Below are 27,789 nucleotides of genomic sequence, written 5' to 3'. Positions count from 1 at the left end.
CTTGGTCTCCCTCTACAATTTTTACCCTCCACGCTGCCCTCCAATGCTAAATTGGTGATCCCTTGATGCCTCAGAATATGTCCTACCAATCGATCCCTTCTTCTAGTCAAGTTGTGCCACAAACTTCTCCTCTCCCCAATCCTATTCAATACCTCCTCGTTAGTTACGTGATCTACCCATCTAATCTTCAGCATTCTTCTGTAGCACCACATTTCGAAAGCTTCTATTCTCTTTTTGTCCAAACTATTTACGGTCCATGTTTCACTTCCATACATGGCTACACTCCATACAAATACTTTCAGAAACGACTTCCTGGCACTTAAATCTATACTCGATGTTAACAAATTTCTCTTCTTCAGAAACACTTTCCTTGCCATTGCCAGTCTACCTTTTATATCCTCTCTACTTCGACCATCATCAGTTATTTTGCTCCCCAAATAGCAAAACTCCTTTACTACTTTAAGTGTCTCATTTCCTAATCTAATTCCCTCAGCATCACCCAAGTTAACTCGACTACATTCCATTATCCTCGTATTGCTTTTGTTGATACTCATCTTATACCCTCGTTTCAAGACACTGTCCATTCCGTACAACTGCTCTTCCAAGTCCTTTGCTGTCTCTGACAGAATTACAATGTCATTGGCAAACCTCAAAGTTTTTATTTCTTCTCCATGGATTTTAATACCTGTTCCGAATTTTTCTATTGTTTCCTTTACTGCTTGCTCAATATACAGATTGAATAACATTGGGGAAAGACTACAACCCTGTCTCACTCGCTTCCCAACCACTGCTTCCCTTCATGCCCTTCGACTCGTATAACTGCCATCAGGTTTCTGTACAAATTGTAAATAGCCTTTTGCTCCCTGTATTTTACCCCTGCCACCTTCAGAATTTGAAAGAGAGTATTCCATTCAACATTGTCAAAAGCTTACTCTAAGTCTACAAATGCTAGAAACATAGGTTTGTCTTTCCTTAATCTTTCTTCTAACAAAAGTCGTAAGGGCAGTATTGCCTCACGTGTTCCAATATTTCTACGGAATCCAAACTGATCTTCCCCGAGGTCGGCTTCTACCAGATTTTCCATTCGTCTGTAAAGAATTCGCATTAGTATTTTGCAGCTGTGACTTATTAAACTGATAGTTCGGTAATTTTCATATCTGTCAACACCTGCTTTCTTTGAGATTGGAATTATTATATTCTTCTTGAAGTCTGAGGGTATTTCGCCTATCTCATACACCTTGCTCACCAGATGGTAGAGTTTTGTCAGGACTCGCTCTCCCAAGGCCGTCAGTAGTTCTAATGGAATGTTGTCTACTCCCGGTGCCTTGTTTCGACTTAGGTCTTTCAGTGCTCTGTCAAACTCTTCACGCAGTATCGTATCTCCCATTTCATCTTCATCTACATCCTGTTCCATTTTCATAATATTGTCCTCAAGTACATCGCCCTTGTATAGACCCTCTATATACTCCTTCCACCTTTCTGCTTTCTCTTCTTTGCTTAGAACTGGGTTTCCATCTGAGCTCTTGATATTCGTACAAGTGGCTCTCTTTTCTCCAAAGGTCTCTATAATTTTCCTGTAGGCAGTATCTATCTTACCCCTAATGATATGCGCCTCTACATCCTTACATTTGTCCTCTAGCCATCCCTGCTTAGCCATTTTACACTTCCTGTCGATCTCATTTTTGAGATGTTTGTATTCCTTTTTGCCTGCTTCATTTACTGCATTTTTATATTTTCTACTCTCATCAATTAAAATCAATATTTCTTCTGTTACCCAAGGATTTCTACTAGCCCTTGTCTTCATACCTACTTGATCCTCTGCTGCCTTCACTACTTCATCCCTCAGAGCTACCCATTCTTCTTCTACTGTATTTCTTTCCCCCATTCGTGTCAATTGTTCACTATCATCACTGTGCTCCCATTATGTTATTTGACTATCTTCTGACTTATGTGATAGGTATGACTCAGTTGTCGTTAGATTTTGTGTGTTTATTTTGAAATATATATTATGTACATAAGAGTATACGTATTTGTACCAACCTGATGCAGTGCGGATGATGTCACATTTCACTTACGATGCCAAAGTCAAAAAAGGTGGACACATTACTTTCTTGTTTTATGAGGGTCGTTCAATAAGTAATGCAGCACATTGTTTTTTCTTTCTTTCTTGTTCTTTCTCTCTTTCTTTCTTTCTTGTTTTTTCTTTCTTGGCCAATGTCAGGTGAAAGAATGCAGAATTTGTTGTGGGACTTTGTGCAATATTCCTGCTTCAGCCCCTGTAGTTTCACAAAGTTTTGTTAGGTGGTGGCACTATACATACCCTTCAAAGTGGTGTCTGTAATGGAGGTGCGTTTCAAGGAGAGGCGATCGACGGATCACAATAAAATACCACACTGCACAACTGGAGTTCTGTGTTGGTAGTGCTGACACACTAGCCCAACAGATGGGGTACATAAATGTGTGTGGCTTCCTTGCCACAGAAGAGCATCAAAAGCAATGAGTTTGGCCCAATGAAGGATTCACTTTGTGGGAAGCAATAAGTGGATGATAGGGAGGTTATCGATATTGCAAGACGTTGGCTCTGACGCCAACTAGTAGAATGGTACCATGTGGGCATACAGGCTCTCCCAGTAAGGTGGCATAAGCCCATCATGTTGAACAGAGATTATGTTGAAAAATAAGGGTTTGTAGCCAAAAGAGTGGGAAATAATATGTTATATTAGAATCCTAAATAAAACCAACCTGCTTTCAGAAAAAAGAAATTGTTGCATTACTTATTGATGCTCCTTGTACTCTAATAAAAGTGACTTGTTAGTTTCATAGTTCTAATTTTTATTATTCATTTTTTTTATCAGTTGGTTTTGCTCAACATAAGTTTTTGAATTATTATCTTCGTAAATTTAATATAGTTGAATTGATAAAAATCCTATTCACCCAGCAGGGGCAGGAGAAAACACACAAAAGTTAACAAAATGTACAAGTTTTCAAAGGAAGAAGAATGAAGGCGAAAGGCTAGAGATGTTAAGGAAATACGGAGAATTAGGGAAAAGTTGCCTAGAACACTGGATCAGGGGAGGCTTCATAGATGGGATGAGAAGGAAAGAATGATTGTTGGGGGTTCTGCATCAGTCCAGATTTGGAAACCTGAGAGCTTAAAGGATGAATATAGGGTAAGACTTCCCCAGTGTTCTTTCCTACCACCACCTATACCAGCCCTGTAACTGGCAAAACATATGCTATCAAAGGGAAAACCACATGTGAAGCAGCACATGTTGTGTACCGGTTGTTACATAAACACCATTCGACTTCCTGCATCGATATGACTACCACCAAGTTATCACACTCAAGTTTTAACTGTCCGCCACTTCCTGATGGAATGTCCATTTCTTAACTTTTTACGTTCTCATTTGGGTTTGCCAGCTGAGTTATCAGCCGTTTTAGCAAATGACACGCTGTCTGTTGACTGTGTCTTACTTTTTACCTGCCAAAGCAATATAGCAAAGACCATTTAATTTTTAGTTTTGGACCTTCGCTTCTGTATGCTGTTTTTTAGCCCTTTGCCATGTGTCTGTTTTTTAGCTGTCTTCTGTTATGTCAATTGGGACTGATGCATAATCATTTTTTAACTCCTCTCTGTCTTTGTGTTATATAGTTTTGACTTCGGTGCGTATGACCCCAGTTATTTGTGCACACTAAAGCGAAACTAAACCAAACCAAACCAAACCAAACCAAACCAAGTTTTCACTTGGGATGAATGGCCATAGGCAGAGGGAGTATAGTGTGACACATAATATCCTGTTGCAGAGCATGCTTTGCGACATGAAAATCATGACCTTGGTGACTGTTGCACCTCATATGCCATCTTGATTCTTTCCCTGACAGGAGTTTCTCATAACTCTGCTGGTGGGAACTGGCGTTACAATATGTCCTTGGTTTTTGCTATCCACCTAGCTTTAATTGATAAATGTAAATTTATCAGTCTCATAATTTCTTCTCCATAACTGTTCTGTTCTCCATTCCCTTTTAGTTTTCTATATATTTTATTTTCTGACGTATCTGTCTTTCCCTGTCCCCCTACTGTGCCACTTAGCTTTCCTCTCTTAACTCTTGCTCAGTGTTTTGTCAGTTACATCTGTCTTGGTTATTAATTTGCTTCCACGACTAAGCTCTCATCTTTTCAAATCTCATCTGATGCAGCCCCCAAAACTCAACTAAGCTCTCATCTTTTCAAATCTCATCTGATGCAGCGCCCAAAAATCAGTCTTTCCTTCTCATTCCATTCCATGAGTCTCCTTACTTGCTTTCCCGAATTCTCTGGATTTCATAAACCTCGCCAGACCTTTTTCCTTCATCCCTCTTCCTTCCCCTTCAACTCTTCTGCCAAAAGGAGGGTCCACTGGGTTCGAAAGCTTGTACATTTAGTTAACTTTGGTGTGTTTTCTCCTGCTGCTGCTGGGTGAACAGATCTTTTTATCTAGCCAGTTACATTTTCAAAAATCAATTATTTTCATTGATATAGCTTTGTGAATTGTTTGATAATGACTTGCCTTGTAGTTACTATATATTAAGTGGTGGATTTATATTGCAAAAAACTATTCAATAGCCAAGATTGCATAAAATATGTCTTTATTTAAGACAACCCGTTTCAACAGACTATGTTGTGATGGTCAGGTCTTAAAATCTTTTCTTGTAAAACATGTTCACTTTATGCTGAACCTCACACATGAGATCAGGTGAATAAAAAAATCAGCACTTATAAAAGGTTTGTCATCGCTGAAATATTTAAAAACGTAAAGCACCTTATGCAAAAGTATATGTCCATATACATATTCCTAACAGATGCTTGTTACATCATACAAACGCGGTAAACATAGCACATCTGTTTACATATGATGGACATATCTAAATAATGTGAATCCTCTTCTTTATTGGTATTGTCAAACAGTCTGTAAGGGCAACTATGTGAAGTATGTAGTATATGTTACATCTCTGTATGTTTGACTTCTATGATCAATTATCTTTAATATCTGTTTTTCTGTATATGATCACTAGATCATGATCAGTTTTCAATTACTATCCTGTGGGTTACTGCTTACCGTGTTAGAACATCTACTATTCTGCTAAAGATACATCACGATGAATGTATAGTCCATATGGACTCCATGTCTATATATGTAATGACATGTGAGTAATATTAGTCTTCGTTTGTAAGTATTACTCGGGGTCAACCATTACCCTTATGATGTTTTTGTATGTGTTTTTCTGTAGTTGGCTTTTTATTTTCATTGATATAGGTACTGTGATGATGGTGTTTTACTTACATTGATCATGATAATAAAGAAAGATTAATACAGTTTTATGTCATGTCTTTCTCAAATATATAATGGTTGTTGGAAGTAGCCTGGAAAGGAGAAAAAATAGGAACTTTACAAACTACTACATTAGTTAGGCACAAATTAAGTAGTATATCATCAATAGAAATAAAGATTTTATATAAAAAATGCTGCAAATTCTTTGTCTTTCCTTACAGGATGAATGTGAAGATGTTAAATGCCTGCTGTGTTGCCTGTTCTGTAGGTTTATGCAGAGCATTGTCATCTGTAGCTAGCTTTACTTCAGCTACACTGCCCTCTGTCAGTGATTCGTTAATCACAATGTTGTTTTATTCAAGCTAGAGAGTAGATATGACTGTGCCCTCTGACTAACTGCATTATAAAAAGTAATTTTGGCAAAGAATCTATGGTTTGTGAAATAGTTTGTCATTTGAACAGCATACCACTCACAAGTTAGGGAAGCATCTAGAATGTTGGACATGCACTACATTTCATAGTAGGATTTAGCATTGTACAGTTCCTTTTGTATTGTAACATACTACTGGTTTAAATTTTAATTCAACAGTGAAAATAATCAACCTTTGACAATATAATGTGATTGGAGAGATGATAAATCTACTCACCAAGTGACAGTAGGAGGAAACACACATAAAAAAAGATTTTACTTATGAAAGCTTTCAGAGCCAGTGGCTTCTTCTTCTGGCAGAAAGCTTATATGAGAAGGAAAGGTGTGAAGGAAAAGGAACAGGAGAGGTTTAGGAAAGGGATGGAGTGCAGAAAGTCACCCAGAAACCCGAGTCATGGAGACTTACTGGACAAGATGAGAAGGAAAAACGGATTGTTGGAGGACTGCGCTAGACAAGATTTGAAAATCTGAGAGCTTAAGTGTGGAAGACAGGTAATATGCAAGACCAAGTTTACTGCTAGAACATTGAGCATGCGTTAATGTGATTGAAAAGCTAAGTACATTGTATGTAACAGATGTGGGAGGGGGGGTGAAAATGAAAGATGTAAAAAACTCAGAGTGAAGAAATGAGTAGTTACTGTGAAGAAATGCTGAGCTAGAAGAAATTAATGTAAATTAAGGCCAAGTGAGTGGTCAGAGCCAAGAACATGTTGTAGTGCTAGTTCCAACCTGCGGTGTTCTGAGAACGTGTCTCTGGGAGAAGAATCCAGATGGCGGATGTGTTGAAACAGACACCAAGGTCACGACTGTTGTGTTGTAGAGCATGCTCTGCAAAGGGATGTTGTGTGTTGCCGGTATACACCCTGTTCCTACGCTTATTCATCCTAACTGACAACTTTGTGATAGTCATTCCAATGTAAAAAGCTGAACAACGTTTACATAACATAGCCATTGTATGATACTCCATAATACAGTTATTGTAGAAACTGTTATTTCAAGAACATCGCCAAAGAACATTTTTCTATCTGTAAGTGATTGGATACTTACTATTATCAGTGTTACTAATTAATGAAACAACTCTGAGTTTAGATGTTTAGTTAATAATCCACAATAAATCTCTGTAGTCTGTTTCTCTTGAATATATCTACTGCTGTCTTTACAGAAGTGGCTTTACAACATGTCTCAATGGCTCTTAGAGGAGAAGTTAACTATGAAATAATGAGGCCTATTTCTGAAATGGGTTGGCGTATTCGGAAACATTATTTCCTGGTAAAAAATCATAACCAACCTAAAGATGAAATGGTGCTTTCTTGGGTTGAATACGGACCTGACAAACATTTGGATGACCGTGAAATGCTAAGTGCTTGCAAGAGCATTTCAAGTATGCAGGTATGGATCTAACATTATTCAGAGAGTTTATTTTCTTTCTTTTTACAGTCATTATCAATATTTGTGTAATACAGAGTTTTGCAGAAGATAATGAAATGTAGAAATGTATGTCATTGTAATTGCAGTTGATCTAAGTGAATTGAACTGAAAACATTGAAGGGCATTCAGTCAAACATGTTGTTTGCACTAAATTATCTGATAATTGCAAATTCCATTCAACCCATCTTCACCACTTTTCCAAGAAAAGTAGCTGTGCAAGTGATTTATCTGTTGGCTCTTTATTCCAACAGCATCCATTTATCCAGAAACCAGAATTTATAAACTGCAATGAGATTGGAGGGTATGTAGTTCGTGCTCTAAATAATGCAGGAACCTTGCGTGATTTACTGTATTGTTCAAAACCAAAATCAACGTTTCTGAGAAAGTACGGCAACCCCAAGCAGCGTAAGCCATTGTTGATTGAAGAAGTTTCACTGTATGGAAAGCAGATCCTTGAAGCCCTTTCTTTCTTAAATTATAAAGGACTCCCATATGGTAAGTATTTTCATCACATTGTGGATGATCATTGTATGAATGTTACCACTGGTTGTTTAAGGTGTTTGTGTCATTTTACAGGCCATCTGCACCCAGGAAATGTAATCGTAGAAAATGGACGAATCAAGTTAATCGACATTGAAAATGGTATTTTGGGACTTCCATCTTTCTACAGGCCATATATACTACACCACAAAAAAATTAAGACAATGGAAGCAGTAGATGTGTATTGTTTTGGACATGTAATTTATGAAATGGCCTTCGCTTATCCTCTTTATGACTCAGTCTGTGATATTCTGCCACCACATTGTCCGCCAATGCTACGTAAGTGTAGAAGAAATACAAAATTTTTTACACAAGAAGCTCAAATATCTGAATAAAACTTCTTGAACTCTTAGGAGGATAGTCGAAATACTGTACTCTACTACTACTACTACTACTACTACTACATTTCTGTAATCATGTAGCATTAAGAAAATAGTTCTAGTTGCCTGACAAAAATGTGAAGTACTCAGAAGGCATGCTCAGATGTTGTTGTAACTTTAGCACATTTGCACTCGCGGCAGGTATGTAAATGATTACTGTTTTTCAAATCTAATGTTGTTACCAGCCGTGGTAGGGTATATAAGACATTGGGAAGAGTGCTTGATGCTGAGTGATCACTGTAATGGACATAAAGATGCCACATGCTCCTGTGAGACAAGTGTTATCAGCACTTGATTTTGCAATGTGCCTCATTGTGTGTTTCCATTTGGCTGGCTTGTTGAACTGTGCAATATCCAGATTTGTGGGGCATTTGATGTGACAGTGACCCGATATTGACTGCATGGGAACATGAGAGCAGGTGCAGTAGTCATAAAAATTCTGGTTAACCACATCTGACCACCATAAGGGAAGATTGTCATATTACAGCTGGTAATCCCTTCACATCTCTGCTTACCATCTGAGAACAAGTAATGGACTGTGCAACTTTGTGTGTGTCATCCTGCGGGATTTTTCAGAGACTATAGTCGAGACCGCATAAGAAAATTCCAGACATCTCGCATTGCTGTTGACGGATTTCATCTGCGAAGTGCTAATGGCTGCAGGCAAAACCAGTAGCCTTTTACAGAGCTGTGACGGCACTGAGGCATTGCCATAGATATGTTTACCAAATAGCATTATGCCATTCATTGAGGTAGGCCTGAGAAGTTGCTGCACCCAGACCACTGCAACTGTTAGGGATCAACTTATGCCAGCTCAACTATAGCAGCAGTTGGACTAGGGAGTTACTGTCCCAAGTGTAGGCTGCTGTTAACATCACAACACAAACAGCTGTGTTTGGAGTGATTCCATGTCAAGGAAACATGGACTGCTGATGAGTGGCATCACATTGTGTTCATTGATCAATTGTGGTTCTGCATTGCCTCAGATGACCCTTGTCGGCAAGTATGGCAGCAACCTGGGGCGAGGTCCCATTTGTACAATGTTTTTGAGAGGTACTTGGCATGGTGTCAAGTTGTGGGGAGAAATCAAGCGTGACTTATGTCATGGTTGGTGGTGCTCTGAGGAAACTCTAATGGCACAACAATATGTTGCGGACATCATGTGCCACCTCTCATGTAACATTATCATGGTGCCATTTTTCAAAAGGACAGTGCTCATCCACCTATGGCACATTTGTGTATGACCTGTGTGCACAATGTTGAGGTACTTTTGTGGTCGGTGATATCCCCCGATCTTTCACCAATAGAACATGTGTGGGACCAGCTTGGACGTCAACTCTGTTACAGTTCCATTATCCACGATATCAAGGATGATTTACAACAGTTGTGGGGCCAGCTTTCCTCAGGAGAGAATACAACAGCTTTGTGACACCCTTTGCAACCCATTCATTACACATATTCAAGCCAGAGGGGTGCAACATCATACTGATAAGTGGGCTCATACTGCTAAGCTCTTTGCAAATTTGACTCGATTTTGTTATTGCTGAAACAATAGTAATAACCCTCTCATCCCATGTTGTTTCATTTTGTTTCCTCCTCCCCTTCTGGGTGCTTAACTACTTCTTGTTGAGCAATGTAGATAGCAACAGACTTATTGGGTAGAAGTCATTATCACTATCATCTTGGAAGTGTCTTACTCCTAAAAGGACTGTTGCAGTCTGTCTCGTCATGGGATATCACAGAACTATCCTGCCATTTGGTCGCTGGGTTAGAACTGTATTGGATTCCTGTGTTGTGCGCCTAGTTGATGTATTGTAGCTGTTGTCCCTATACTCGTGCATATTCTTCAATATTAATTGTATTAGATATTAGTTTGTTTTGATTCTGTAACTTATCACATAATGTGGCAGTCACATGTTGGACTACAAGGGGACCAAAACTGCCCAGAGCCAGTATAAATTGTGATTTATTATGACATTTAGTTTCCTCAGTTATTACCCTTAAAATTGGTGGTATATGCCGGGTGCAATGTGTTCTCCTGTTAACAAGTGTAACTAAAACTGTGTGACCAAAGTTGAATTGTCTTAGTATCATAGAACAGATTTATATTTTTAATCAGAATGAAGTCTGATTTTTGCATCAGATAGTAACAATTCTTAATGTGTATCTGTGACCAGCATTTTTGTTATGACTGGTAGTACTGCTGTATAGTAAAACACACAACTTTATTATTCAGTGTTTTAGGTTTCTTTTAGTATCTTCTTTTCAACAACTGATATTTATTTATTTATTTATCAGCAACTTATATTTATTATTATTTCACTTTTTTAAATGTATGTCAGATTAACACACAAGTAGGATGGAACATCACACATTTCTTATGAAAATCTTACCTTGTTGGGTGTGGTGTTGAGTCAGGAAAGTTCCCCTTAAAATTCAGCTTATTCCCTAGCTGTGGCTAACTGACATCAAATGCTGAAAGAAATAAAACAAAAATTGGAGCAAATTCCTACATAGCTCCACCTTTTTTACAAAGCAAATACATAGGCTTTTCAGCCCATTCATGTATTACCTTCTAACCTGTACACAAATCAATGATTATTAATTTACAGTATTCCACTACTAAGAACCAAGTCCACGTCCACATTCAAAAGTCAAAGCACAGTACTTTGAATATATTTCCATGTCCTAATATATAGTACAAGCTCATAATATATCACGAAGTTCAATGCTCTGGCTAAGACAAACTATCATAAACTCTCCTTCAGTTTTAGTTTATATTTCGTTTGAGTGTCGCAGTTCCTATTACTGCAGCTATCAACAATGATGCTGAAGTCTGGCGGCTGCATTGAAATGAACATGCAACATAAAGTTCAACAACAATGTCTATATGAAGGCTGTTTAGAAAGTAAGTTCCAGTGCTTTCTACTGTGCAGAGGACTGGAGCAGTGGAATGATTTTTGCATAGCTGCTAGTCTGGCAGTGCTGTGTAAAGATTATGGAACAGTTGTTTGCCTCACAACTGTAAATAAAAATGGCAGCTATCATGGAAAATTCTGCTGCCTGTGAGTTACGTGCTGTATACGTTTTGGAAAGGTCGGGCGGTGAATGACAGAATCGAAGGAAATTGTCGGTTTATGTTTACAAAATTATCAGTCACTTCCCCTCAGGTATAGCTGCTGTCCACAAAATGAATACCTTGGGAGCCACTATAACATTTCTGATGCAGGAGAAGACTAATTCCTTAAATCATGTTGTGACGTGCGCCGTAACATATATATGTCAATATGTGTGTGGGGGGGAGGGGGGGGGGATCTGATGGATTGGGGCCACAGTAGTCACCATGTAAGCTTTCAAAGTGCCGCCAATCATTTTTTGCATGAAGACTGATGACAACTGTTTTTTCTGCCAGCAAAGGACTACTGTTCATTGATTTTATGAAAAGAGGTATTACTGTAAAGTCTGAAAGTTCTTTGAGAACATAAACAAGTTTAGAATAGCCATCCAGAACAAAAGGTGTCAAATGTTGAGTACTGGCATCGTTTCTGTGCACAAAAAGTTGGGTCACATAGTGCAGCGTGCACACCAAAGCTGCTGAATAGTTTTAACAGTTAATTGTTTGATTGTTCTCTGTGTGGCCTTGATTTGTTGCTCAGTGGCTTTCACCTTTTTCTGAAGATGAAACTATGGCTAGGCTCATAACAATGTGAAGATAATGATAAGTTCAGCTTAGATCATTGACATCAGAATCCTGCAACAAAGGCATAAAAATCTCAGTTCATCAATATGACATATGGCTGAATGTAGGAAGCAGTTGCGCAGAGAAATAAATGATGATTTTAACTTGGAATTGTATATTATAGTCATTGTACATTTGGACAAAGTCATCGAATTTACTTAGGTTCTCACAGGCATTATGTCATCGATGAGTGGCTCAACATTTTGATGGATGAAAATGTGCAAAGAAGATATCCACTAAGATTAGTAGAGCAAAGTGTTATCCCCCAACTGCAGCACTAGGTCCCACTTGCCGAGTTCTGACAAACTGGTGTCTGGGGGAAGAATCAAGATGGCGCATGTGGTGAAACAGGCACTGAGGTCACAACTATCATGTTGTAGAACATGCTGTACAACAGGATATTGTGTGTTGCTGGTACACAACTTCTGCCTATGCCCATTCATTCTAACTGATGACTTGTTGGTAGTCATGCTGATATAAAGGGCCGAATAGTGTTTACATAAGAGCTGGTATACGACAAGTTGTTTCGATAGTATATGCTTTGCCAGTTACTGGGCTAGCATAGGTGGTGATGGAAGGATGCATAGGGTAAGTCTTGCAGTGGAGCGGTCACAAGGATAGGAGCCATAGGAGGATGGGGAAGGGGGGGGGGGGGGAGAGACACCACATCTTAAACTCTTCTTACCCCCTCCCCCATTGTTTAATCACTAAGCTACAACATACAGGTAGATTAACACAACGTATCATGAGTGCTTAGTGCACTTCAACTGCCATAAAACAGAGACTTGTGTTTGAGCAGAAGTTTTCATACGCTATAGGTTAGATTAGATTAGTTTTTCGTCCCATAGATCCATGCTGAGGAGATCCTCGTGGATGTGGAATATGTCAATTTTTTTAAGCTGGAATAACAATACTAATAGTATGAATATATACAATACATCATTTATTTCTATTAAAAAATTCGCCAATAGAGTAGAAAGAGTTGGCCACTAGTAAGTCTTTTCAGGCTCCTTTTAAACTGATCTTTATTTGTAACTAAATTTTTTATGTTTGCTGGCAAATTGTTGAAGATGAGTGTCCCTGAGTAGTGGACCTCTTTTTGAACTAAAGTAAGTGCTTTTAAGTCCTTGTGCAGATCATTTTTGTTCCTGGTATTGTATGTATGAACTGAGCTGTTTGTTGGAAAAAGAGATATATTATTTAGGACAAATTTCATTAAGGAGTAAATATACTGAGAGGCAGTAGTTAGTATACCCAGTTCTTTGAAGAGGTTTCTACAGGACGTCCGTGTATTTACTCCACAAATAATATGTATTACACGTTTTTGGACTCTGAAAACTTTTGTTTGACATGAAGAGTTACCCCAAAATATTATACCATATGATATGGAGTGAAAGTAGGCAAAGTATGCAAGCTTTTTCATTTTTATGTCGCCTATGTCTGCTAACACTCGAATTGCAAATACAGATTTGTTAAGGCGTTTCTGAAGTTCTGTGGTGTGCTCCTCTCAACTGAATTTATTATCAAGTTGTAATCCCAAGAATTTAAGACTGTCAACCTCTTCTATCTGCTCTTCTTCATGCTTTATCCATATGCTGGGTGGAAACCTCTTACAGGTTCTGAATTGCATACAGTGAGTCTTTTCGAAGTTTAATGTCAGTGAGTTGGCTTTAAACCATTTATTAATATCCATGAAAATATCATTAGCATATCTTTCTAGAGCTACAATTGACATACTATTTATTGCAATACTTGTGTCATCTGCAAACAAAACGAACTCTGCTTCTGGCAGTGTAACTGATGAGAGATCATTAATGTACACAAGAAAAAGCAATGGCCCTAAGATGGATCCTTGTGGGACACCACATGTAATTTCTTCCCATTCTGATGATGACTGATGACTTAATTCACTAGTCCCTTGCACTGACACCCTTTGTTTCCTGTTAGTGAGGTATGACTTGAACCATTTTGCAGCATTGCCCGTGACACCATAGAATTCTAATTTATTAAAAGGATGCTGTGGTTCACACAATCGAATGCCTTTGACAAATCACAGAAAATACCTGCTGCTTGTAACTTGTTATTTAATGAATTAAGTACATTTTCACTGTAGGTGTAAATAGCCTTCTCGATATCAGAACCCTTCAGAAATCCAAACTGTTCTTGATAATATGTTATTTGTTGTCAGATGGTTGAGAAGCTGTCTGTAAATTACTTTTTCTAAAATTTTTGAGAATGCTGTCAAAAGTGAATTTGGTCTGTAGTCTGATGGTATCTCTTTATCCCCTTTCTTGAATAGAGGCTTAACATCTGCATATTTTAGCCAGTCAGGAAATGTCCCAGTTATAATTGACTGGTTACACAAGTAACTTAGAATTGTACTAAACTCACAAGAACATGCCTTAATTAACTGTGTTGATATTTCATCGTAACCACTAGAATGCTTTGTTTTTAAAGATTTTATTATGGAAGTTATTTCTTTTGGTGAAGTGAGTGACATATTCATGTGCCTGAAGCTATTTGTAAAGGCTAGTTTCAGATATTCAAGGGCATTATTTACTGATCCTGACAATCCCATTCTATCAGTAACGGATATAAAGTACTTGTTAAATAGATTTGCCACACTATGCCCATCGGTTACTAATGTGTCATCTACCCTTAATTCTATTTGCTCCTGTTCCTTTCTGGTTCTACCCGTCTCCTCTTTCACTATATCCCATACTGTTTCTATTTTGTTCCCTGACATTGCTATCTTCTTCTTGTAGTGCATTTGTTTAGATGTCTGAATTACTTGTTTTAATATTTTACAGTATTCCTTGTATTTAGCTAAATCATCAGCATTGGAGCTATTCTTTATCGACAGATACATTTTCCTTTTTGTCTTACAGGAAATCTTTATTCCTTGTGTAATCCATGGTTTTATTATAGACTTCTGTTTAATTTGAGTAACTTTTAGAGGAAAACAGTTTTCAAACATGGTACTGACATTGTTCATGAATGTGTTATATTTTTCATTCATGTCACGAGCACTATAAACATCTTTCCAGTTCATATCTTTGAGCAGTTTTCTAAAACACTCAATTTTTGGTTGATTGACTACTCTCCTGTACTCAGATTTAGCAGTCTTGATAATCTGCTTAGAATTTACATCTAAAACAAGGAGCTGCATGTCATGATCTGATAGTCCATTTATAACAGGTTTTATGATATGATTTTGTTCCTTTGATTTGTCTATAAAATGTTATCAATGGCTGTCCTTGAGGATTTAGTGATCCTAGTTGGAAAGTTTACAGTGTGAGTTGGATTGAAAGACAACATTACTAACTGCAGTAAATGTTTACTGGAAAATTGCATTAGAAAATCTGTATTAAAGTCACCAGCAATCAAAATTTCTTTGTTTCTTCCTGTTAAATAACCCAAAAGAGCTTCTAGATGATTTATGAATAGATTATAATTTCCTGCAGGTGCTCGGTAAATAGTTACTATTATATAGGATCTGTTATGGAACTCTACTTCTGTTGCACATGCTTCTAGTTGCTGCTCTAAACAGAATTTACTAATGTCAATGTTCTTGAATTTATGGCAGTTTTTAATAAATGTGGCAACTCCTCCTCCATCCATATCTACTCTGCAGAAGTAGGAAGCTAGCTTAAATCCTGAAATGTCTAACATATCTATACCAGTGGTCACTTGATGTTCAGAGTGGCAGATTATGTCAATTAGGTTAGATGAATTCATTTCATCGATACAAATGAGTAGTTCGTCAGCTTTGTTTCTGAGTCCGAGAATGTTCTGGTGTAATAAAGATAACTGATACTGCATACTAATGGGATTACTGTACAGCAAACTATACTATCTTCTTGACACGGTAGTAGGAACTGTAACTGTCATAAGAATATGTGCAATAGGAATCCAACACACGCCTGTCAAATGTGCCCAGTGAAATGATCTTGCTGGTACTGCCGTGCCATGAAGTTCATTAATACGTCAGCTTAAGCTTTGCAGCACTCTGCGACACGTTTTAAGAACCATTTGTCATTATAAGTAGCAACAACAAAGCAACCTGGTTGTATGTTGCCACTTTTGCTTCTGAGTTCAGGGTCAGTCACACTATAAACAGACATGTTTGAATACACATGTTGAGCATGAACTTATAATTACCCACTCATCTGCACATTATCAGAGGGCACTGGAGGAAAGTGATGATGGCTCTTAGTGCCTGCAATAGTTTTAATGTGTTCCAGTCTGCTTTTTAGCAACTCTTTGACAAATTTCACCTCATCTTTCAAAACGTAAAATGATTGTATGTCAGATATTTTTCAGTATCCAGGTAAATAACTGAATAAGTGTTAGAATGTGGCCTTCGGCAGGATGCTGCCATGCACTTAATGGTAGCACCAGTACCATCATGTACAGTTTTACCACATCTCGTTGCGAAAAAATTCCATTATGCATTAATGTGAAAATTATGGTAATGCATGCATAAATTCTTGAGATTTTTACAGTTCATTAGTCATGTGTTCTGCAAGTTTTGCCTTACCTGGGCACTTCTTGCATCTGTGAGTCACGCTCTGATAGGAAGTGATGTCACACAGTTGTAGTTTCATCGCATCTTTGTAATCCAGACCAGAATCCTTTTAGTAGCAATCATCAGTTTAGCATTTTGATGGGTCTCGCATAGACATACATTGTTTGTCCCCCTTGCACTTACACGTACAACCTGTATTGACTGAAGGTTGAAAAAAAATATGATAAACCCACTTTGGTGTTAGGGTACTTTTTCTTGAATTCTAAATATTTAAGAAATGTTACATAGCTGGGCATGTTTTTTCATCTACACATGTACATTTTCCATTGTTACTCTAATATAGTCTTTCTTGCCGGGTGTTATTCTGCTGTAGTCATCATTTTTGTAAAACTATGATACTAGCACCTTTGGCGTGTAGGCTTTCACGGCCGGCGTCTTCAGTATTAAAACTTCCAGGCTAGGAGGCCGTGGTCCAATAGTAGAAATACTTCTCCCTGACATTTCGTTGTCAGCTCCGGGCAACATCATCTGAGGTGAGTCTAAGACTGTTGCCCGCAGCTGGCAACGAAACGTCAGGGAGAAGTATTTCTACTATTGGACCACGGCCTCTTAGCCCGGAAGTTGTAATTACTGACCAGCATCTTTATTTCTGAATTCAGTTGCTTGCCCTGAGCCTGTTGAAGTTCTAGAAGCACTTCTTGGGTTGCTTTGATTTTCTTGGCTTGCCGTACTATTTGTCAAGAAACATAGAATTCCTTTGCAGTATGCTCACTAGACCAACTGGAAGGTGCAAGGGTAAGAATAGCTACTTTTTTATGACCTGTGGATAACACACATTTTCCTTTCAAATAATGCACAGTTTTGTCCAAATTGGAGCACGATTTCTGTTTCTTTGGAGCAGATAATTCTTCCTCTTCCACCATTAGTGTCCCTGCCATTTTGTGTTTAGTTTCTATTTCAGCTTCTTTTAGTTTTCTACCACCACACTGGGTCTGTCTCTTTTCCCAAATCTCTATGTCTTCATGGGAGACAAAACAAGAGCTAAAGTATTTAATTGCTCAGCCACTGTGGTTGAAGGTGGCTGATACTCTTCGGCACTATCATATACATTATCAGAATGTCCTTCACTTTTTAGTAGTGTGACACACCTGGAATGTAACTTTTCTCCTTGTTTCATGTTAAGTCCTGTGCACTGATTCACTTTCAGTACTGTTTTTACATCAACTTCTCAAAGGCTACACCTCACTGTCTTCTTATGGACCCGAAATGGGCCAAAACAACTTTTTTGTAGGAAAGAATACTTACCCACAAGTACTTACATACAGTGATAATAAATATTCATGTTCCCTGAAATTGTACTTCTTGCACCCACAGGGCGATACCAGATCTCCATAGCAACAAATTTTGGTCTGATTTATCCAGATTGTGTACAAAGCGAATGCCATATTTAGGTCCATATGTTGTTTTATGACACTTAGACTCTTGTTGTCTACCAATACTGCAACTTGTTGGAACAAAAGCACCACAGAGACACTCTTCTGCCCCCATACTGTCTTTACCACAACAGCAATGACCAGTCTGAACCAGAATCTTGAAATCATGAGTAACCTGTGAAGATTGCTTGTTTCTTCTGTTCTTCCTGTTTAACAATGGCTCATCCTGTTCTGGAACACTTCCATTGTTTAACTTTCAGTTGTCAAATGGTTTCCAACACTTGCTGCAGCTTTATGTGAAACATGAATGGAATCTCTCAGGTAAGGGAGACCACAGATGTCATCTTCATCTCTATTAATTGCTAAATCATATTAAGCCAAATGTAACCAAATAAATATGTCAGTTTTCATTATACATAAATGCCTTGCAATAACATGTTGAAATTTTGAGACGTATTACATTATCTTTCTACTTACGCAGTGTACGAAACTTGACTTGGATATCACTTGTCCCTGTTGTGCTACAACACTTCGAAAATACACATTTTTCCAGTGATTTTTCAATTTTTTGTATTTTACTGTGCATGTAACTCTCTCTCTCTCTCTCTCTCTCTCTCTCTCTCTCTCTCTCTGTTTGTGTGTGTGTGTGTGTGTGTGTAAGATGTGAACACGATGCGTTGTGTGTGTTTTTAGCTCATATCAGGCTCACTACAAAAAGTATTATCCTCTTCCTGAGTGAATTATATTTGGCGTGGGGGCACCTACAGTATGTATCGTTTAACATGTTGTTTGTTTTTATCACATTTTGACATCTTTTATTTTCCATCAGAAACATGTTGGTGTTTTGACACATTGAGTGGGTTCCCTAAGTCGATGTTACTAGGTGGTAAAAATTTCACAGGACTGTGAGGAATAGTTCATAAGATATAAAGGCTGAAGTTTGCTCTGAAGATTGATTGCCAAATGCCTGTTGCATTTTCTGGGTTTCACCACCTTCTTTTGCAAGCTATAATTCTGGAACTTATTCTCAGGGCAATTTAATACTTTGTACATGAGCTTTCCACACATGGTAGCATTGGTGTGCTAAATTTCAGCCAAATCTGAGACTCATGAGCTGGAACATATTCTAAAAATGGTTGAATTGACATGGAGTGACCTCCCCCTCCCCCTTTTTTCATCAGTCTCCTGACTGGTTTGATGCGGGCCACCACGAATTCCTCTCCTGTGCCACCCTCTTCATCTCAGAGTAGCACATGCAGCCTACGTCCTCAGTTATTTGCTGGATGTATTCCAATCTCTGTCTTCCTCTACAGTTTTTGCCTTCTACAACTCCCTTTAGTACAATGGAAGTCATTCCCAGATGTCCTGTCATCCTTTTCCTTCTTCTTGTCAGTGTTTTCCACATATTCCTTCCCTCTCAGATTCTGCACAGCACCACCTCATTCCTTACCTTATCAGTCCATCTTATTTTCAACATTTGCCTGTAGCACCACATCTCAAATCCTTCAATTCTCTTCTGTTCCGGTTTTCCCCCAGTCCATGTTTCACTACCATACAAGGTTGTGCTCCAGACTTACATTCTCAGAAATTTCTTCCTCATATTAAGGCCTATTTTTGGTACTAGTAGAATTCTCTTGGCCAGGAATGCCCTTTTTACCAGTGCTAGTCTGCTTTTGATGTCTTTCTGCTCCATCTGTCATTGGTTATTTTGCTGCCTAGGTAACAGAATTCCTTAACTTCATGTACTTTGTGACCATCAGTCATGATGTTAAGTTTCTCGCTGTTCTCGTTTCTGCTATTTCTCATTAATTTCGTCTTTCTTCGATTTACTCTCAATCCATATTTGTACTCCTCAGATTGTTCATTCCATTCAGCACATCATGTAATTCTTCTTCATTTTCACTCAGGATAGCAATGTCATCATTGAATCATATCATTGATATCCTTTCACCTTGAATATTAATTCCACTACTGAACCTTTCTTTTATTGCCATCATTGCTTCTCCGATGTTCAGATTGCACAGTAGGGGCATCCCTGTCTTACACCCTTTTTAATCTGAGTGTTTTGTTCTTGGCCATCCACTCTTATTATTCCCTCTTGGCTCTTGTACATTTTGTATATTACCTGTCTCTCCCTATAGCTTACACCTATTTTTCTCAGAATTTCAAACATCTTGCACCATTCTACGTTGTCTAATGCGTTTTCCAGGTTGACAGATACTATGAACGTTTCTTGATTTTTCTTCAGTCTTGCTTCCATTATCAACCACAAAGTCAGAATTGCCTCTAGGGTGCCTTTACCTTTTCTGGAGTCAAACTGATCGTCATTTAGTGCACCCATAATTTTTTTTTTTCCATTCTTCTGTGTATTATCCTTCTCAGCAACTTGATGCACGAGCCATTAAGCTGATTGTGTGATAATTCTTGCACTTGTCAGCTTGTGCAGTCTTCGGAATTGTGTAGATGATATATTTCCAAAAGTTGGTATGTTGCTAGATTCATACATTCTACACACCAACATGAAGAGTCGCTTTGTTACCACTTCCACCCAATGATTTTAGAAATTCCGTGTGAATGCTATCTACCCCTTCCACCTTATTTGATCCGCAATCTTCCAAAGCTCTCTTAAATTCTGATTCTAATCCTGGGTCCCGATCTCTTGAAATCGACTCCTGTTTCTTCTATCACATCAGACAAATCTTCCCCCTCATAGGGACCTTCAGTGTACTCTTTCCATCTATCTGCCCTCTCCTCTGCAATTAACAGTGGAACTCCTGTTGTGCTCTTTATGCTAGCACCCTTGCTTTTAATGTCATCAAAGGTTGTTTTAACTTTCCTATATGCTGAGTCAGTCTTTCCAACAATCATTTATTTTCCAGTTTCTTCACATTTTCCATGCCGCCGTTTCGTCTTAGCTTCCCTGCACTTCTTATTTATTTCATTCCTCAGTGACTTGTTTTTATGCACCCCTGAATTTCACTGAACTTTTTGTACTTCCTTCTTTCAGTGATCAACTGAAATATTTCTTCTGTTACCCATAGTTTCTTCACAGTTACCTTCTTTGTAGCTATGTTTTTCTTTCCAACTTTTGTGATAGCCCTTTTTAGAGACGCCCATTCCTCTTCAACTGTACTGCCTACTGAGCTATTCCGTATTGCTGTACCTATAGCCTTAGAGAACCTCAAATGTGTCTCCTCATCCCTTAATACTTCTGTATCCCACTTCCTTGCATATTCATTCCTCCTCACTAATCTCTTGAACTTCAGCCTACTCTTCGTCACTACTGTATTGTGATCTGAGTCTGTCTCCTCCTGGGTACACCTTGTAATCCAGTATCTGATTTCAGAATCTCTGTCTGACCATGATGTAATCTAGGTGAAATATTCCTGTTATCACACAGTCTCTTCCAAGTATACCACCTCCTCTTGTGATTCTTGAACAGTATATGCTATTACTAGCTGAAGTTTATTGTTCTTGTTGTTGTTGTTGTTGTTGTTGTTGTTGTTGTTGTCTTCAGTCCTGAGACTGGTTTCATGCAGCTCTCCATGCTACTCTGTCCTGTGCAAGCTTCTTCATCTCCCAGTACCTACTGCAGCCTACGTCCTTTTGAATCTGCTTAGTGTATTCATCTCTTGGTCTCCCTTTACGATTTTTACCCTCCATGCTGCCCTCCAATGCTAAATTTGTGATCCCTTGATGCCTCAGAACATGTCCTACCAACCGGTCCCTTCTTCTTGTCAAGTTGTGCAACAAACTCCTCTTCTCCCCAATTCTATTCAATACCTCCTCATTAGTTATGTGATCTACCCATCTAATCTTCAGCATTCTTCTGTAGCACCACATTTCAAAAGCTTCTATTCTCTTCTTGTCCAAACTATTTATCGTCCACGTTTCACTTCCATACATGGCTACACTCCATAGAAATACATTCAGAAACGACTTCCTGACACAAATTTCTCTTATTCAGAAACGCTTTCCATGCCATTGCCAGTCTACATTTTATATCCTCTCTACTTCGACCATCGTCAGTTATTTTGCTCCCCAAATAGCAAAACTCTTTTACTACTTCAAGTGTCTCATTTCCTAATCTAATTCCCTCAGCATCACCTGACTTAATTCAACTACATTCCATTATCCTTGTTTTGCTTTTTTTGATGTTCATCTTATATCCTCCCTTCAAGACACCATCCATTCCGTTCAACTGCTCTTCCAAGTCCTTTGCTGTCTCTGACAGAATTACAATGTCATCGGCGAACCTCAAAGTTTTTATTTCTTCTCCATGGACTTTAATACCTACTCTGAATTTTTTTTTTTTTTTTTCCTTTACTGCTTGCTCAATATACAGATTGAATAACATCGGGGAGAGGCTACAACCCTGTCTCACTCCCTTCCCAACCACTGCTTCCCTTTGATGTCCCTCGACTCTTATAACTGCCATCTGGTTTCTGTACAGATTGTAAATAGCCTTTCGCTCCCTGTATTTTACCCCTGCCACCATTAGAATTTGAAAGAGAGTATTCCAGTCAACATTGTCAAAAGCTTTCTCTAAGTCTACAAATGCTAGAAACATAGGTTTGCCCTTCCTTAATCTAGTTTCTAAGATAAGTCGTAGGGTCAGTATTACCTCACGTGTTCCAACATTTCTACGGAATCCAAACTGATCTTCCCCGAGGTCGGCTTCTACTAGTTTTTCCATTCGTCTGTGAAGAATTCGTGTTAGTATTTTGCAGCCGTGACTTATTAAACTGATAGTTCGGTAATTTTCATATCTGTAACACCTTCTTTCTTTGGGATTGGAATTATTATATTCTTCTTGAAGTCTGAGGGTATTTTGCCCGTCTCATACATTTTGCTCACCAGATGGTAGAGTTTTGACAGGACTGGCTCTCCCAAGGCCGTCAGTAGTTCCAATGGAATGTTATCTACTCTCGGGGCCTCGTTTCAACTCAGGTCTTTTAGTGCTCTGTCAAACTCTTCACGCAGTATCGTATCTCCCGTTTCATCTTCATCTACATCCTCTTCCATTTCCATAATATTGTCCTCAAATACATCACCCTTGTATGGACCCTCTATATACTCCTTCCACCTTTCTGCTTTCCCTTCTTTGCTTAGAACTGGGTTTCCATCTGAGCTTTTGATATTCATACAAGTGGCTCTCTTTTCTCCAAAGGTCTCTTTAATTTTCCTGTAGGCAGTATCTATCTACCCCTAGTGAGATAAGCCTCTACATCCTTACATTTTTTATTACAGAACACAATTAGTCTTTCCCCTCTCTCACTCCTTGTCCCAAGCCCATATTCTCCTATAATCTTTTCTTCCACTCCTTTTCCTACAATCGCATTCCAGTCCCCCCATGAGTATTAGATTTTCATCTCCTCTTATATACTGTATTGCCCTTTCAATATCCTCATATACTTTCTCTATCTCTTCGTCTTCAGATTGCAATGTTGGCATGTATACCTGAACTATAATTGTCAATGTTGGTTTGCTGTCGATTCTGATAAGAACAACCCTGTTTATAGGTATAAAAATATTTTTTGTGAGAAATACCATTGTAATTGAGTAACTATTAAGCTACTAATAGCAGAGAAACAGTAGCTAAATAAGAACATTCAGAAGGCAGCAGCTTTCTTGATAATTTACTTGATTAAATTGTGATGGCATAAGCGTGAACAAGCAGTATAGTGTAAGTTTATTATTAATGCAGATTAAGTTTCTATAATGTCTTTCCCTCTTATTAGTGTATACTGTAATGTTGTTGTTTAATTCTTGAAGTTAAGATTTTCCTCACTTATTGACTACTAAAAATATTATTTTTTTAGGATTAAAGGAGACCACCATTAATTCTAAAGTCTCTATATTTTACAAGAACTTTCTTACAACAAAGATATTATTCTGTTATTCTTCAATTTCTTGATAGAATGTGGACACTAAAAAGCTCGGATCAATTGTTCTGCTAGTTCCTGTTGAGTTTGAGCACCATCTTTATCCAATAAGGCCTGCAATTTGTTGTCTTCGAACTTTTTCAGTGATTTCCCATGCTTGTCGTTTCTCACGTCAAAATTACCACTTTTGAATTTTTTGAACCACTAGAAATGCTGTGTTTTCCAAGAGCATTTTTGCTGAAAGCTTCGACCAGCATTAGATGTGATTCTGCACAGTTTTCTTAAAAGGCTAGCACCATCTACAGGGAAATTCAGGTTTCATACTTATACACCTGGTATACTGCAAGGCAATGATTGAGCACAATGTCTGTTGTTATTATTGTTATTATTACATAAACATCAAATTCTTTAAAGAATCAAGTTCCCATGTATAAAACACCCTCAAACATCTGATTGCTTTACATATGAGTTAATATGCTAAACATTTGGTAATAAGAGTGCAACTGAGAAAAAGTTTAGGAAAGATTCAAAACACTTAAAGTTTGTTAGAAGACACTAAATGTTCTCATTATGAAACTCTAGAAGAATAAATTATGTGTGACTTGTGCCCTGTTTTAAACAAAAGCTAGTTTTTCAAGGTTCTCAATGTTTATGACAACATATCTCCTGAACTGTGTGTTCTACAATGACATAATTTTCCAGATACATTCAGTGGTAGAAGTAAATACTCTGAAAACTGTGTTCTTAATAGATAGTAAAGAAGTAATAAATTAAAATGTCATTCCTGATGCTGCAGTGTGACTGCATAAATAGTGAAAATGAAGTAAGTGATAAAACTTTTTTCTTCCATCATATTGTGCAGGTGTGTCAGTGAGAAAGAGTTTAACATAGCCATGACAGTCACAAAGGAGGTATGCAACCATGTTGAAAAATATATCTTGGTTATAAACTGTTGAATAGGTCGCTGAAGGAAAATTCATTGACTTAATGCAAAATTACTTTATTAATCTATTATTATGCATTTCAGCATTTACTATAATCATGTGTGTGTTGAAATAAAGTAAATCCCTTAACTATACATGAAATAAAATGTCACAAAACCAAAATAGATGTACAATAAAAGCATTACAATCATAGAAAGACACATACCCTGAACCAGCCGATGTTACAAGAGTGGACATGGCACTCTACAGCGGCATTGCATGGAATTACGTATGACTTACAAGCAGCATTAAACCAAGAAGAATAAAAGAAAATGTACAAGAACAGCAATAAAAATTTACAGAAGATGAGTTCAATGTAAAGAAAATTACGTAGTAAAGTAAACAGCACTTTCCTCGTCAGTATTGACGAGGGTACGCGGTTAGACACCAGATGACATTGCATATGCAACTAAGGCACTACATAGTGACTGAGTTGTAATTGGTGGTATATAATACCTAGAAAACTGACAATGGTCACAATAAAAATAAGCTTGGTTGCAGGTGTCTAAAGCAAAACAAATAACCAGAACAGAACATTTCCCTGCCTGTTCAGAGTGAAAATAGCATACAAAAGTACTGAAATAACTATATGCACTGTATGGCATAAATAGTTACAATGAATTAAACACTTAGTGCCGACATGTAGGCAACATGAAACTTTATTGATTGGCGACTCCATAGTGTCCTGTGCACTACGACCAGATAATGGGTATACTTGAAAGGAGAGACAGCATTGGTCGTATATTTTTGTTTATTATCGCAAAATCGATTTTCGGTCACTTAGTGACCATCTTCAGTGCTGTAATATATAACTTAAATTAGTTAGCACTGGTGTCAATAAGCTTACGGCGATCACATCAGTCTATGTGATCGCCGTAAGCTTATTGACACCAGTGCTTACTAATTTAAGTTATATATTACAGCACTGAAGATGGTCACTAAGTGACCGAAAATCGATTTTGCGATAATAAACAAAAATATACGACCAATGCTGTCTCTCCTTTCAAGTACAACATGAAACTGTCAAGTGTTGTAAAGATTTGAGGTTATATGTAAAGTGTAGTGGAAGTCAGTAAATGCTCTCATTCTCAAATACTGGAGGAATATGGTTCAGATATTGGCACGCCATTATTTAGGCTGCCTCAAGACAGAGTTTCTAGCCATATTACTTATCTTATTGTGTTAAACTTTTAACATAATATTATTATTACTTCTTTCTTGTCTCAGACGTTATGTCTGGTTAAAAATGGAAGGTGACGCGGACCTTGATCAAGCGTGACTTCCTTTTAACTGTATGGTATTATTACTAATTATTATTATTATTATTACTTCTTTACTTTCTCAGACGTTAAGTCTGGTTAAGAATGGAAAGTGACGCGGACCTTGATCAAGCGTCACTTCCTATTAACTGTACGGCATGTGTTATATTGCATTTAGGAACTTTCGGGTAATTGAACATGTATCAATAATTACGGATTTCTGTAGTTGTATATATATGTTTGGATGTAGCTGTATTGCATTGATGTACTGGTGGATATTGTGTGGTATGGCTCCTGTAGTTGATAGTATAATTGGTATGATGTCAACTTTATCCTGATGCCACATGTCTTTGACTTCCTCAGCCAGTTGGATGTATTTTTCAATTTTTTCTCCTGTTTTCTTTTGTATATTTGTTGTATTGGGTATGGATATTTCGATTAGTTGTGTTAATTTCTTCTTTTTATTGGTGAGTATGATGTCATGTTTGTTATGTGGCGCTGTTTTATCTGTTATAATGGTTCTGTTCCAGTATAATTTGTATTCATCATTCTCCAGTACATTTTGTGGTGCATACTTGTATGTAGGAACTTGTTGTTTTAAAAGTTTATGTTGTAAGGCAAGCTGTTGATGTATTATTTTTGCGACATTGTCATGTCTTCTGGGGTATTCTGTATTTGCTAGTATTGTACATCCGCTTGTGATGTGATCTACTGTTTCTATTTGTTGTTTACAAAGTCTGCATTTATCTGTTGTGGTATTGGGATCTTTAATAATATGCTTGCTGTAATACCTGGTGTTTATTGTTTGATCCTGTATTGCAATCATGAATCCTTCTGTCTCACTGTATATATTGCCTTTTCTTAGCCATGTGTTGGATGCGTCTTGATCGATGTGTGGCTGTGTTAGATGATACGGGTGCTTGCCATGAAGTGTTTTCTTTTTCCAATTTACTTTCTTCGTATCTGTTGATGTTATGTGATCTAAAGGGTTGTAGAAGTGGTTATGAAATTGCAGTGGTGTAGCCGATGTATTTATATGAGTGATTGCCTTGTGTATTTTGCTAGTTTCTGCTTGTTCTAGAAAGAATTTTCTTAAATTGTCTACCTGTCCATAATGTAGGTTTTTTATGTCGATAAATCCCCTTCCTCCTTCCTTTCTGCTTAATGTGAATCTTTCTGTTGCTGAATGTATGTGATGTATTCTATATTTGTGGCATTGTGATTGTGTAAGTGTATTGAGTGCTTCTAGGTCTGTGTTACTCCATTTCACTACTCCAAATGAGTAGGTCAATATTGGTATGGCATAAGTATTTATAGCTTTTGTCTTGTTTCTTGCTGTCAATTCTGTTTTCAGTATTTTTGTTAGTCTTTGTCTATATTTTTCTTTTAGTTATTATTATTATTATTATTATTATTACTATTATTACTATTATTATTTTTCAACAAAGATGATATCGGTTTCATATACAGTTGACTCAACTATGTGACGGAAGGTCAGGCCCAAGTCTGTAATAAATGACTCCCTCTTCTGTGTTGCAGTATCCCTCCATTTCTAAGTTTGCCACCTCCTCTTGTGTTATTTCCACCTGCATCACCACTTCCACAGTACTGTCAGTTCATCGACTTCATCATTTGCCCCCCCCCCCCCCCCCCCCCCGCCCCCTTCGATACAATCATCCATCACTGGCAGAAAATTCTGAATATTCTCCTCCCATTTGCTGCTGAAATTACAATGCTTTTTTCTGTGATATTGACCCAGTAATGGGCGCACCTTCTCCTTTTAAATGTTCGTACCACTAAAATAAAGCTTCCTCAACTTCTTTATGCTTACCTTTCAACACTTGACACTCTTACTTTTATTCCACTTCCAACAGC

The 27,789-nt window shown here is 37.8% G+C and overlaps 1 protein-coding gene across 2 annotated transcripts in view; it reads left to right on the top strand.

The window, feature by feature from the left end:
• LOC126263697 (PX domain-containing protein kinase-like protein) overlaps positions 1–27,789 on the top strand; it is a 131,465-nt gene that overhangs the window by 44,186 nt on the left and 59,490 nt on the right. For both annotated transcript variants that reach the window (XM_049960828.1, XM_049960829.1), the window contains exons 4-6: positions 6,902–7,128; positions 7,419–7,662; positions 7,744–7,986. In XM_049960828.1, coding sequence (XP_049816785.1) covers positions 6,902–7,128; positions 7,419–7,662; positions 7,744–7,986 — 714 coding nt within the window. The remainder of the gene's footprint in view (positions 1–6,901; positions 7,129–7,418; positions 7,663–7,743; positions 7,987–27,789) is intronic.

This window comes from Schistocerca nitens, chromosome 6, assembly GCF_023898315.1.
Source record: "Schistocerca nitens isolate TAMUIC-IGC-003100 chromosome 6, iqSchNite1.1, whole genome shotgun sequence".
Classification (NCBI taxonomy): domain Eukaryota; kingdom Metazoa; phylum Arthropoda; class Insecta; order Orthoptera; family Acrididae; genus Schistocerca; species Schistocerca nitens.
This window is presented reverse-complemented; position numbering and strand designations above follow the sequence as displayed.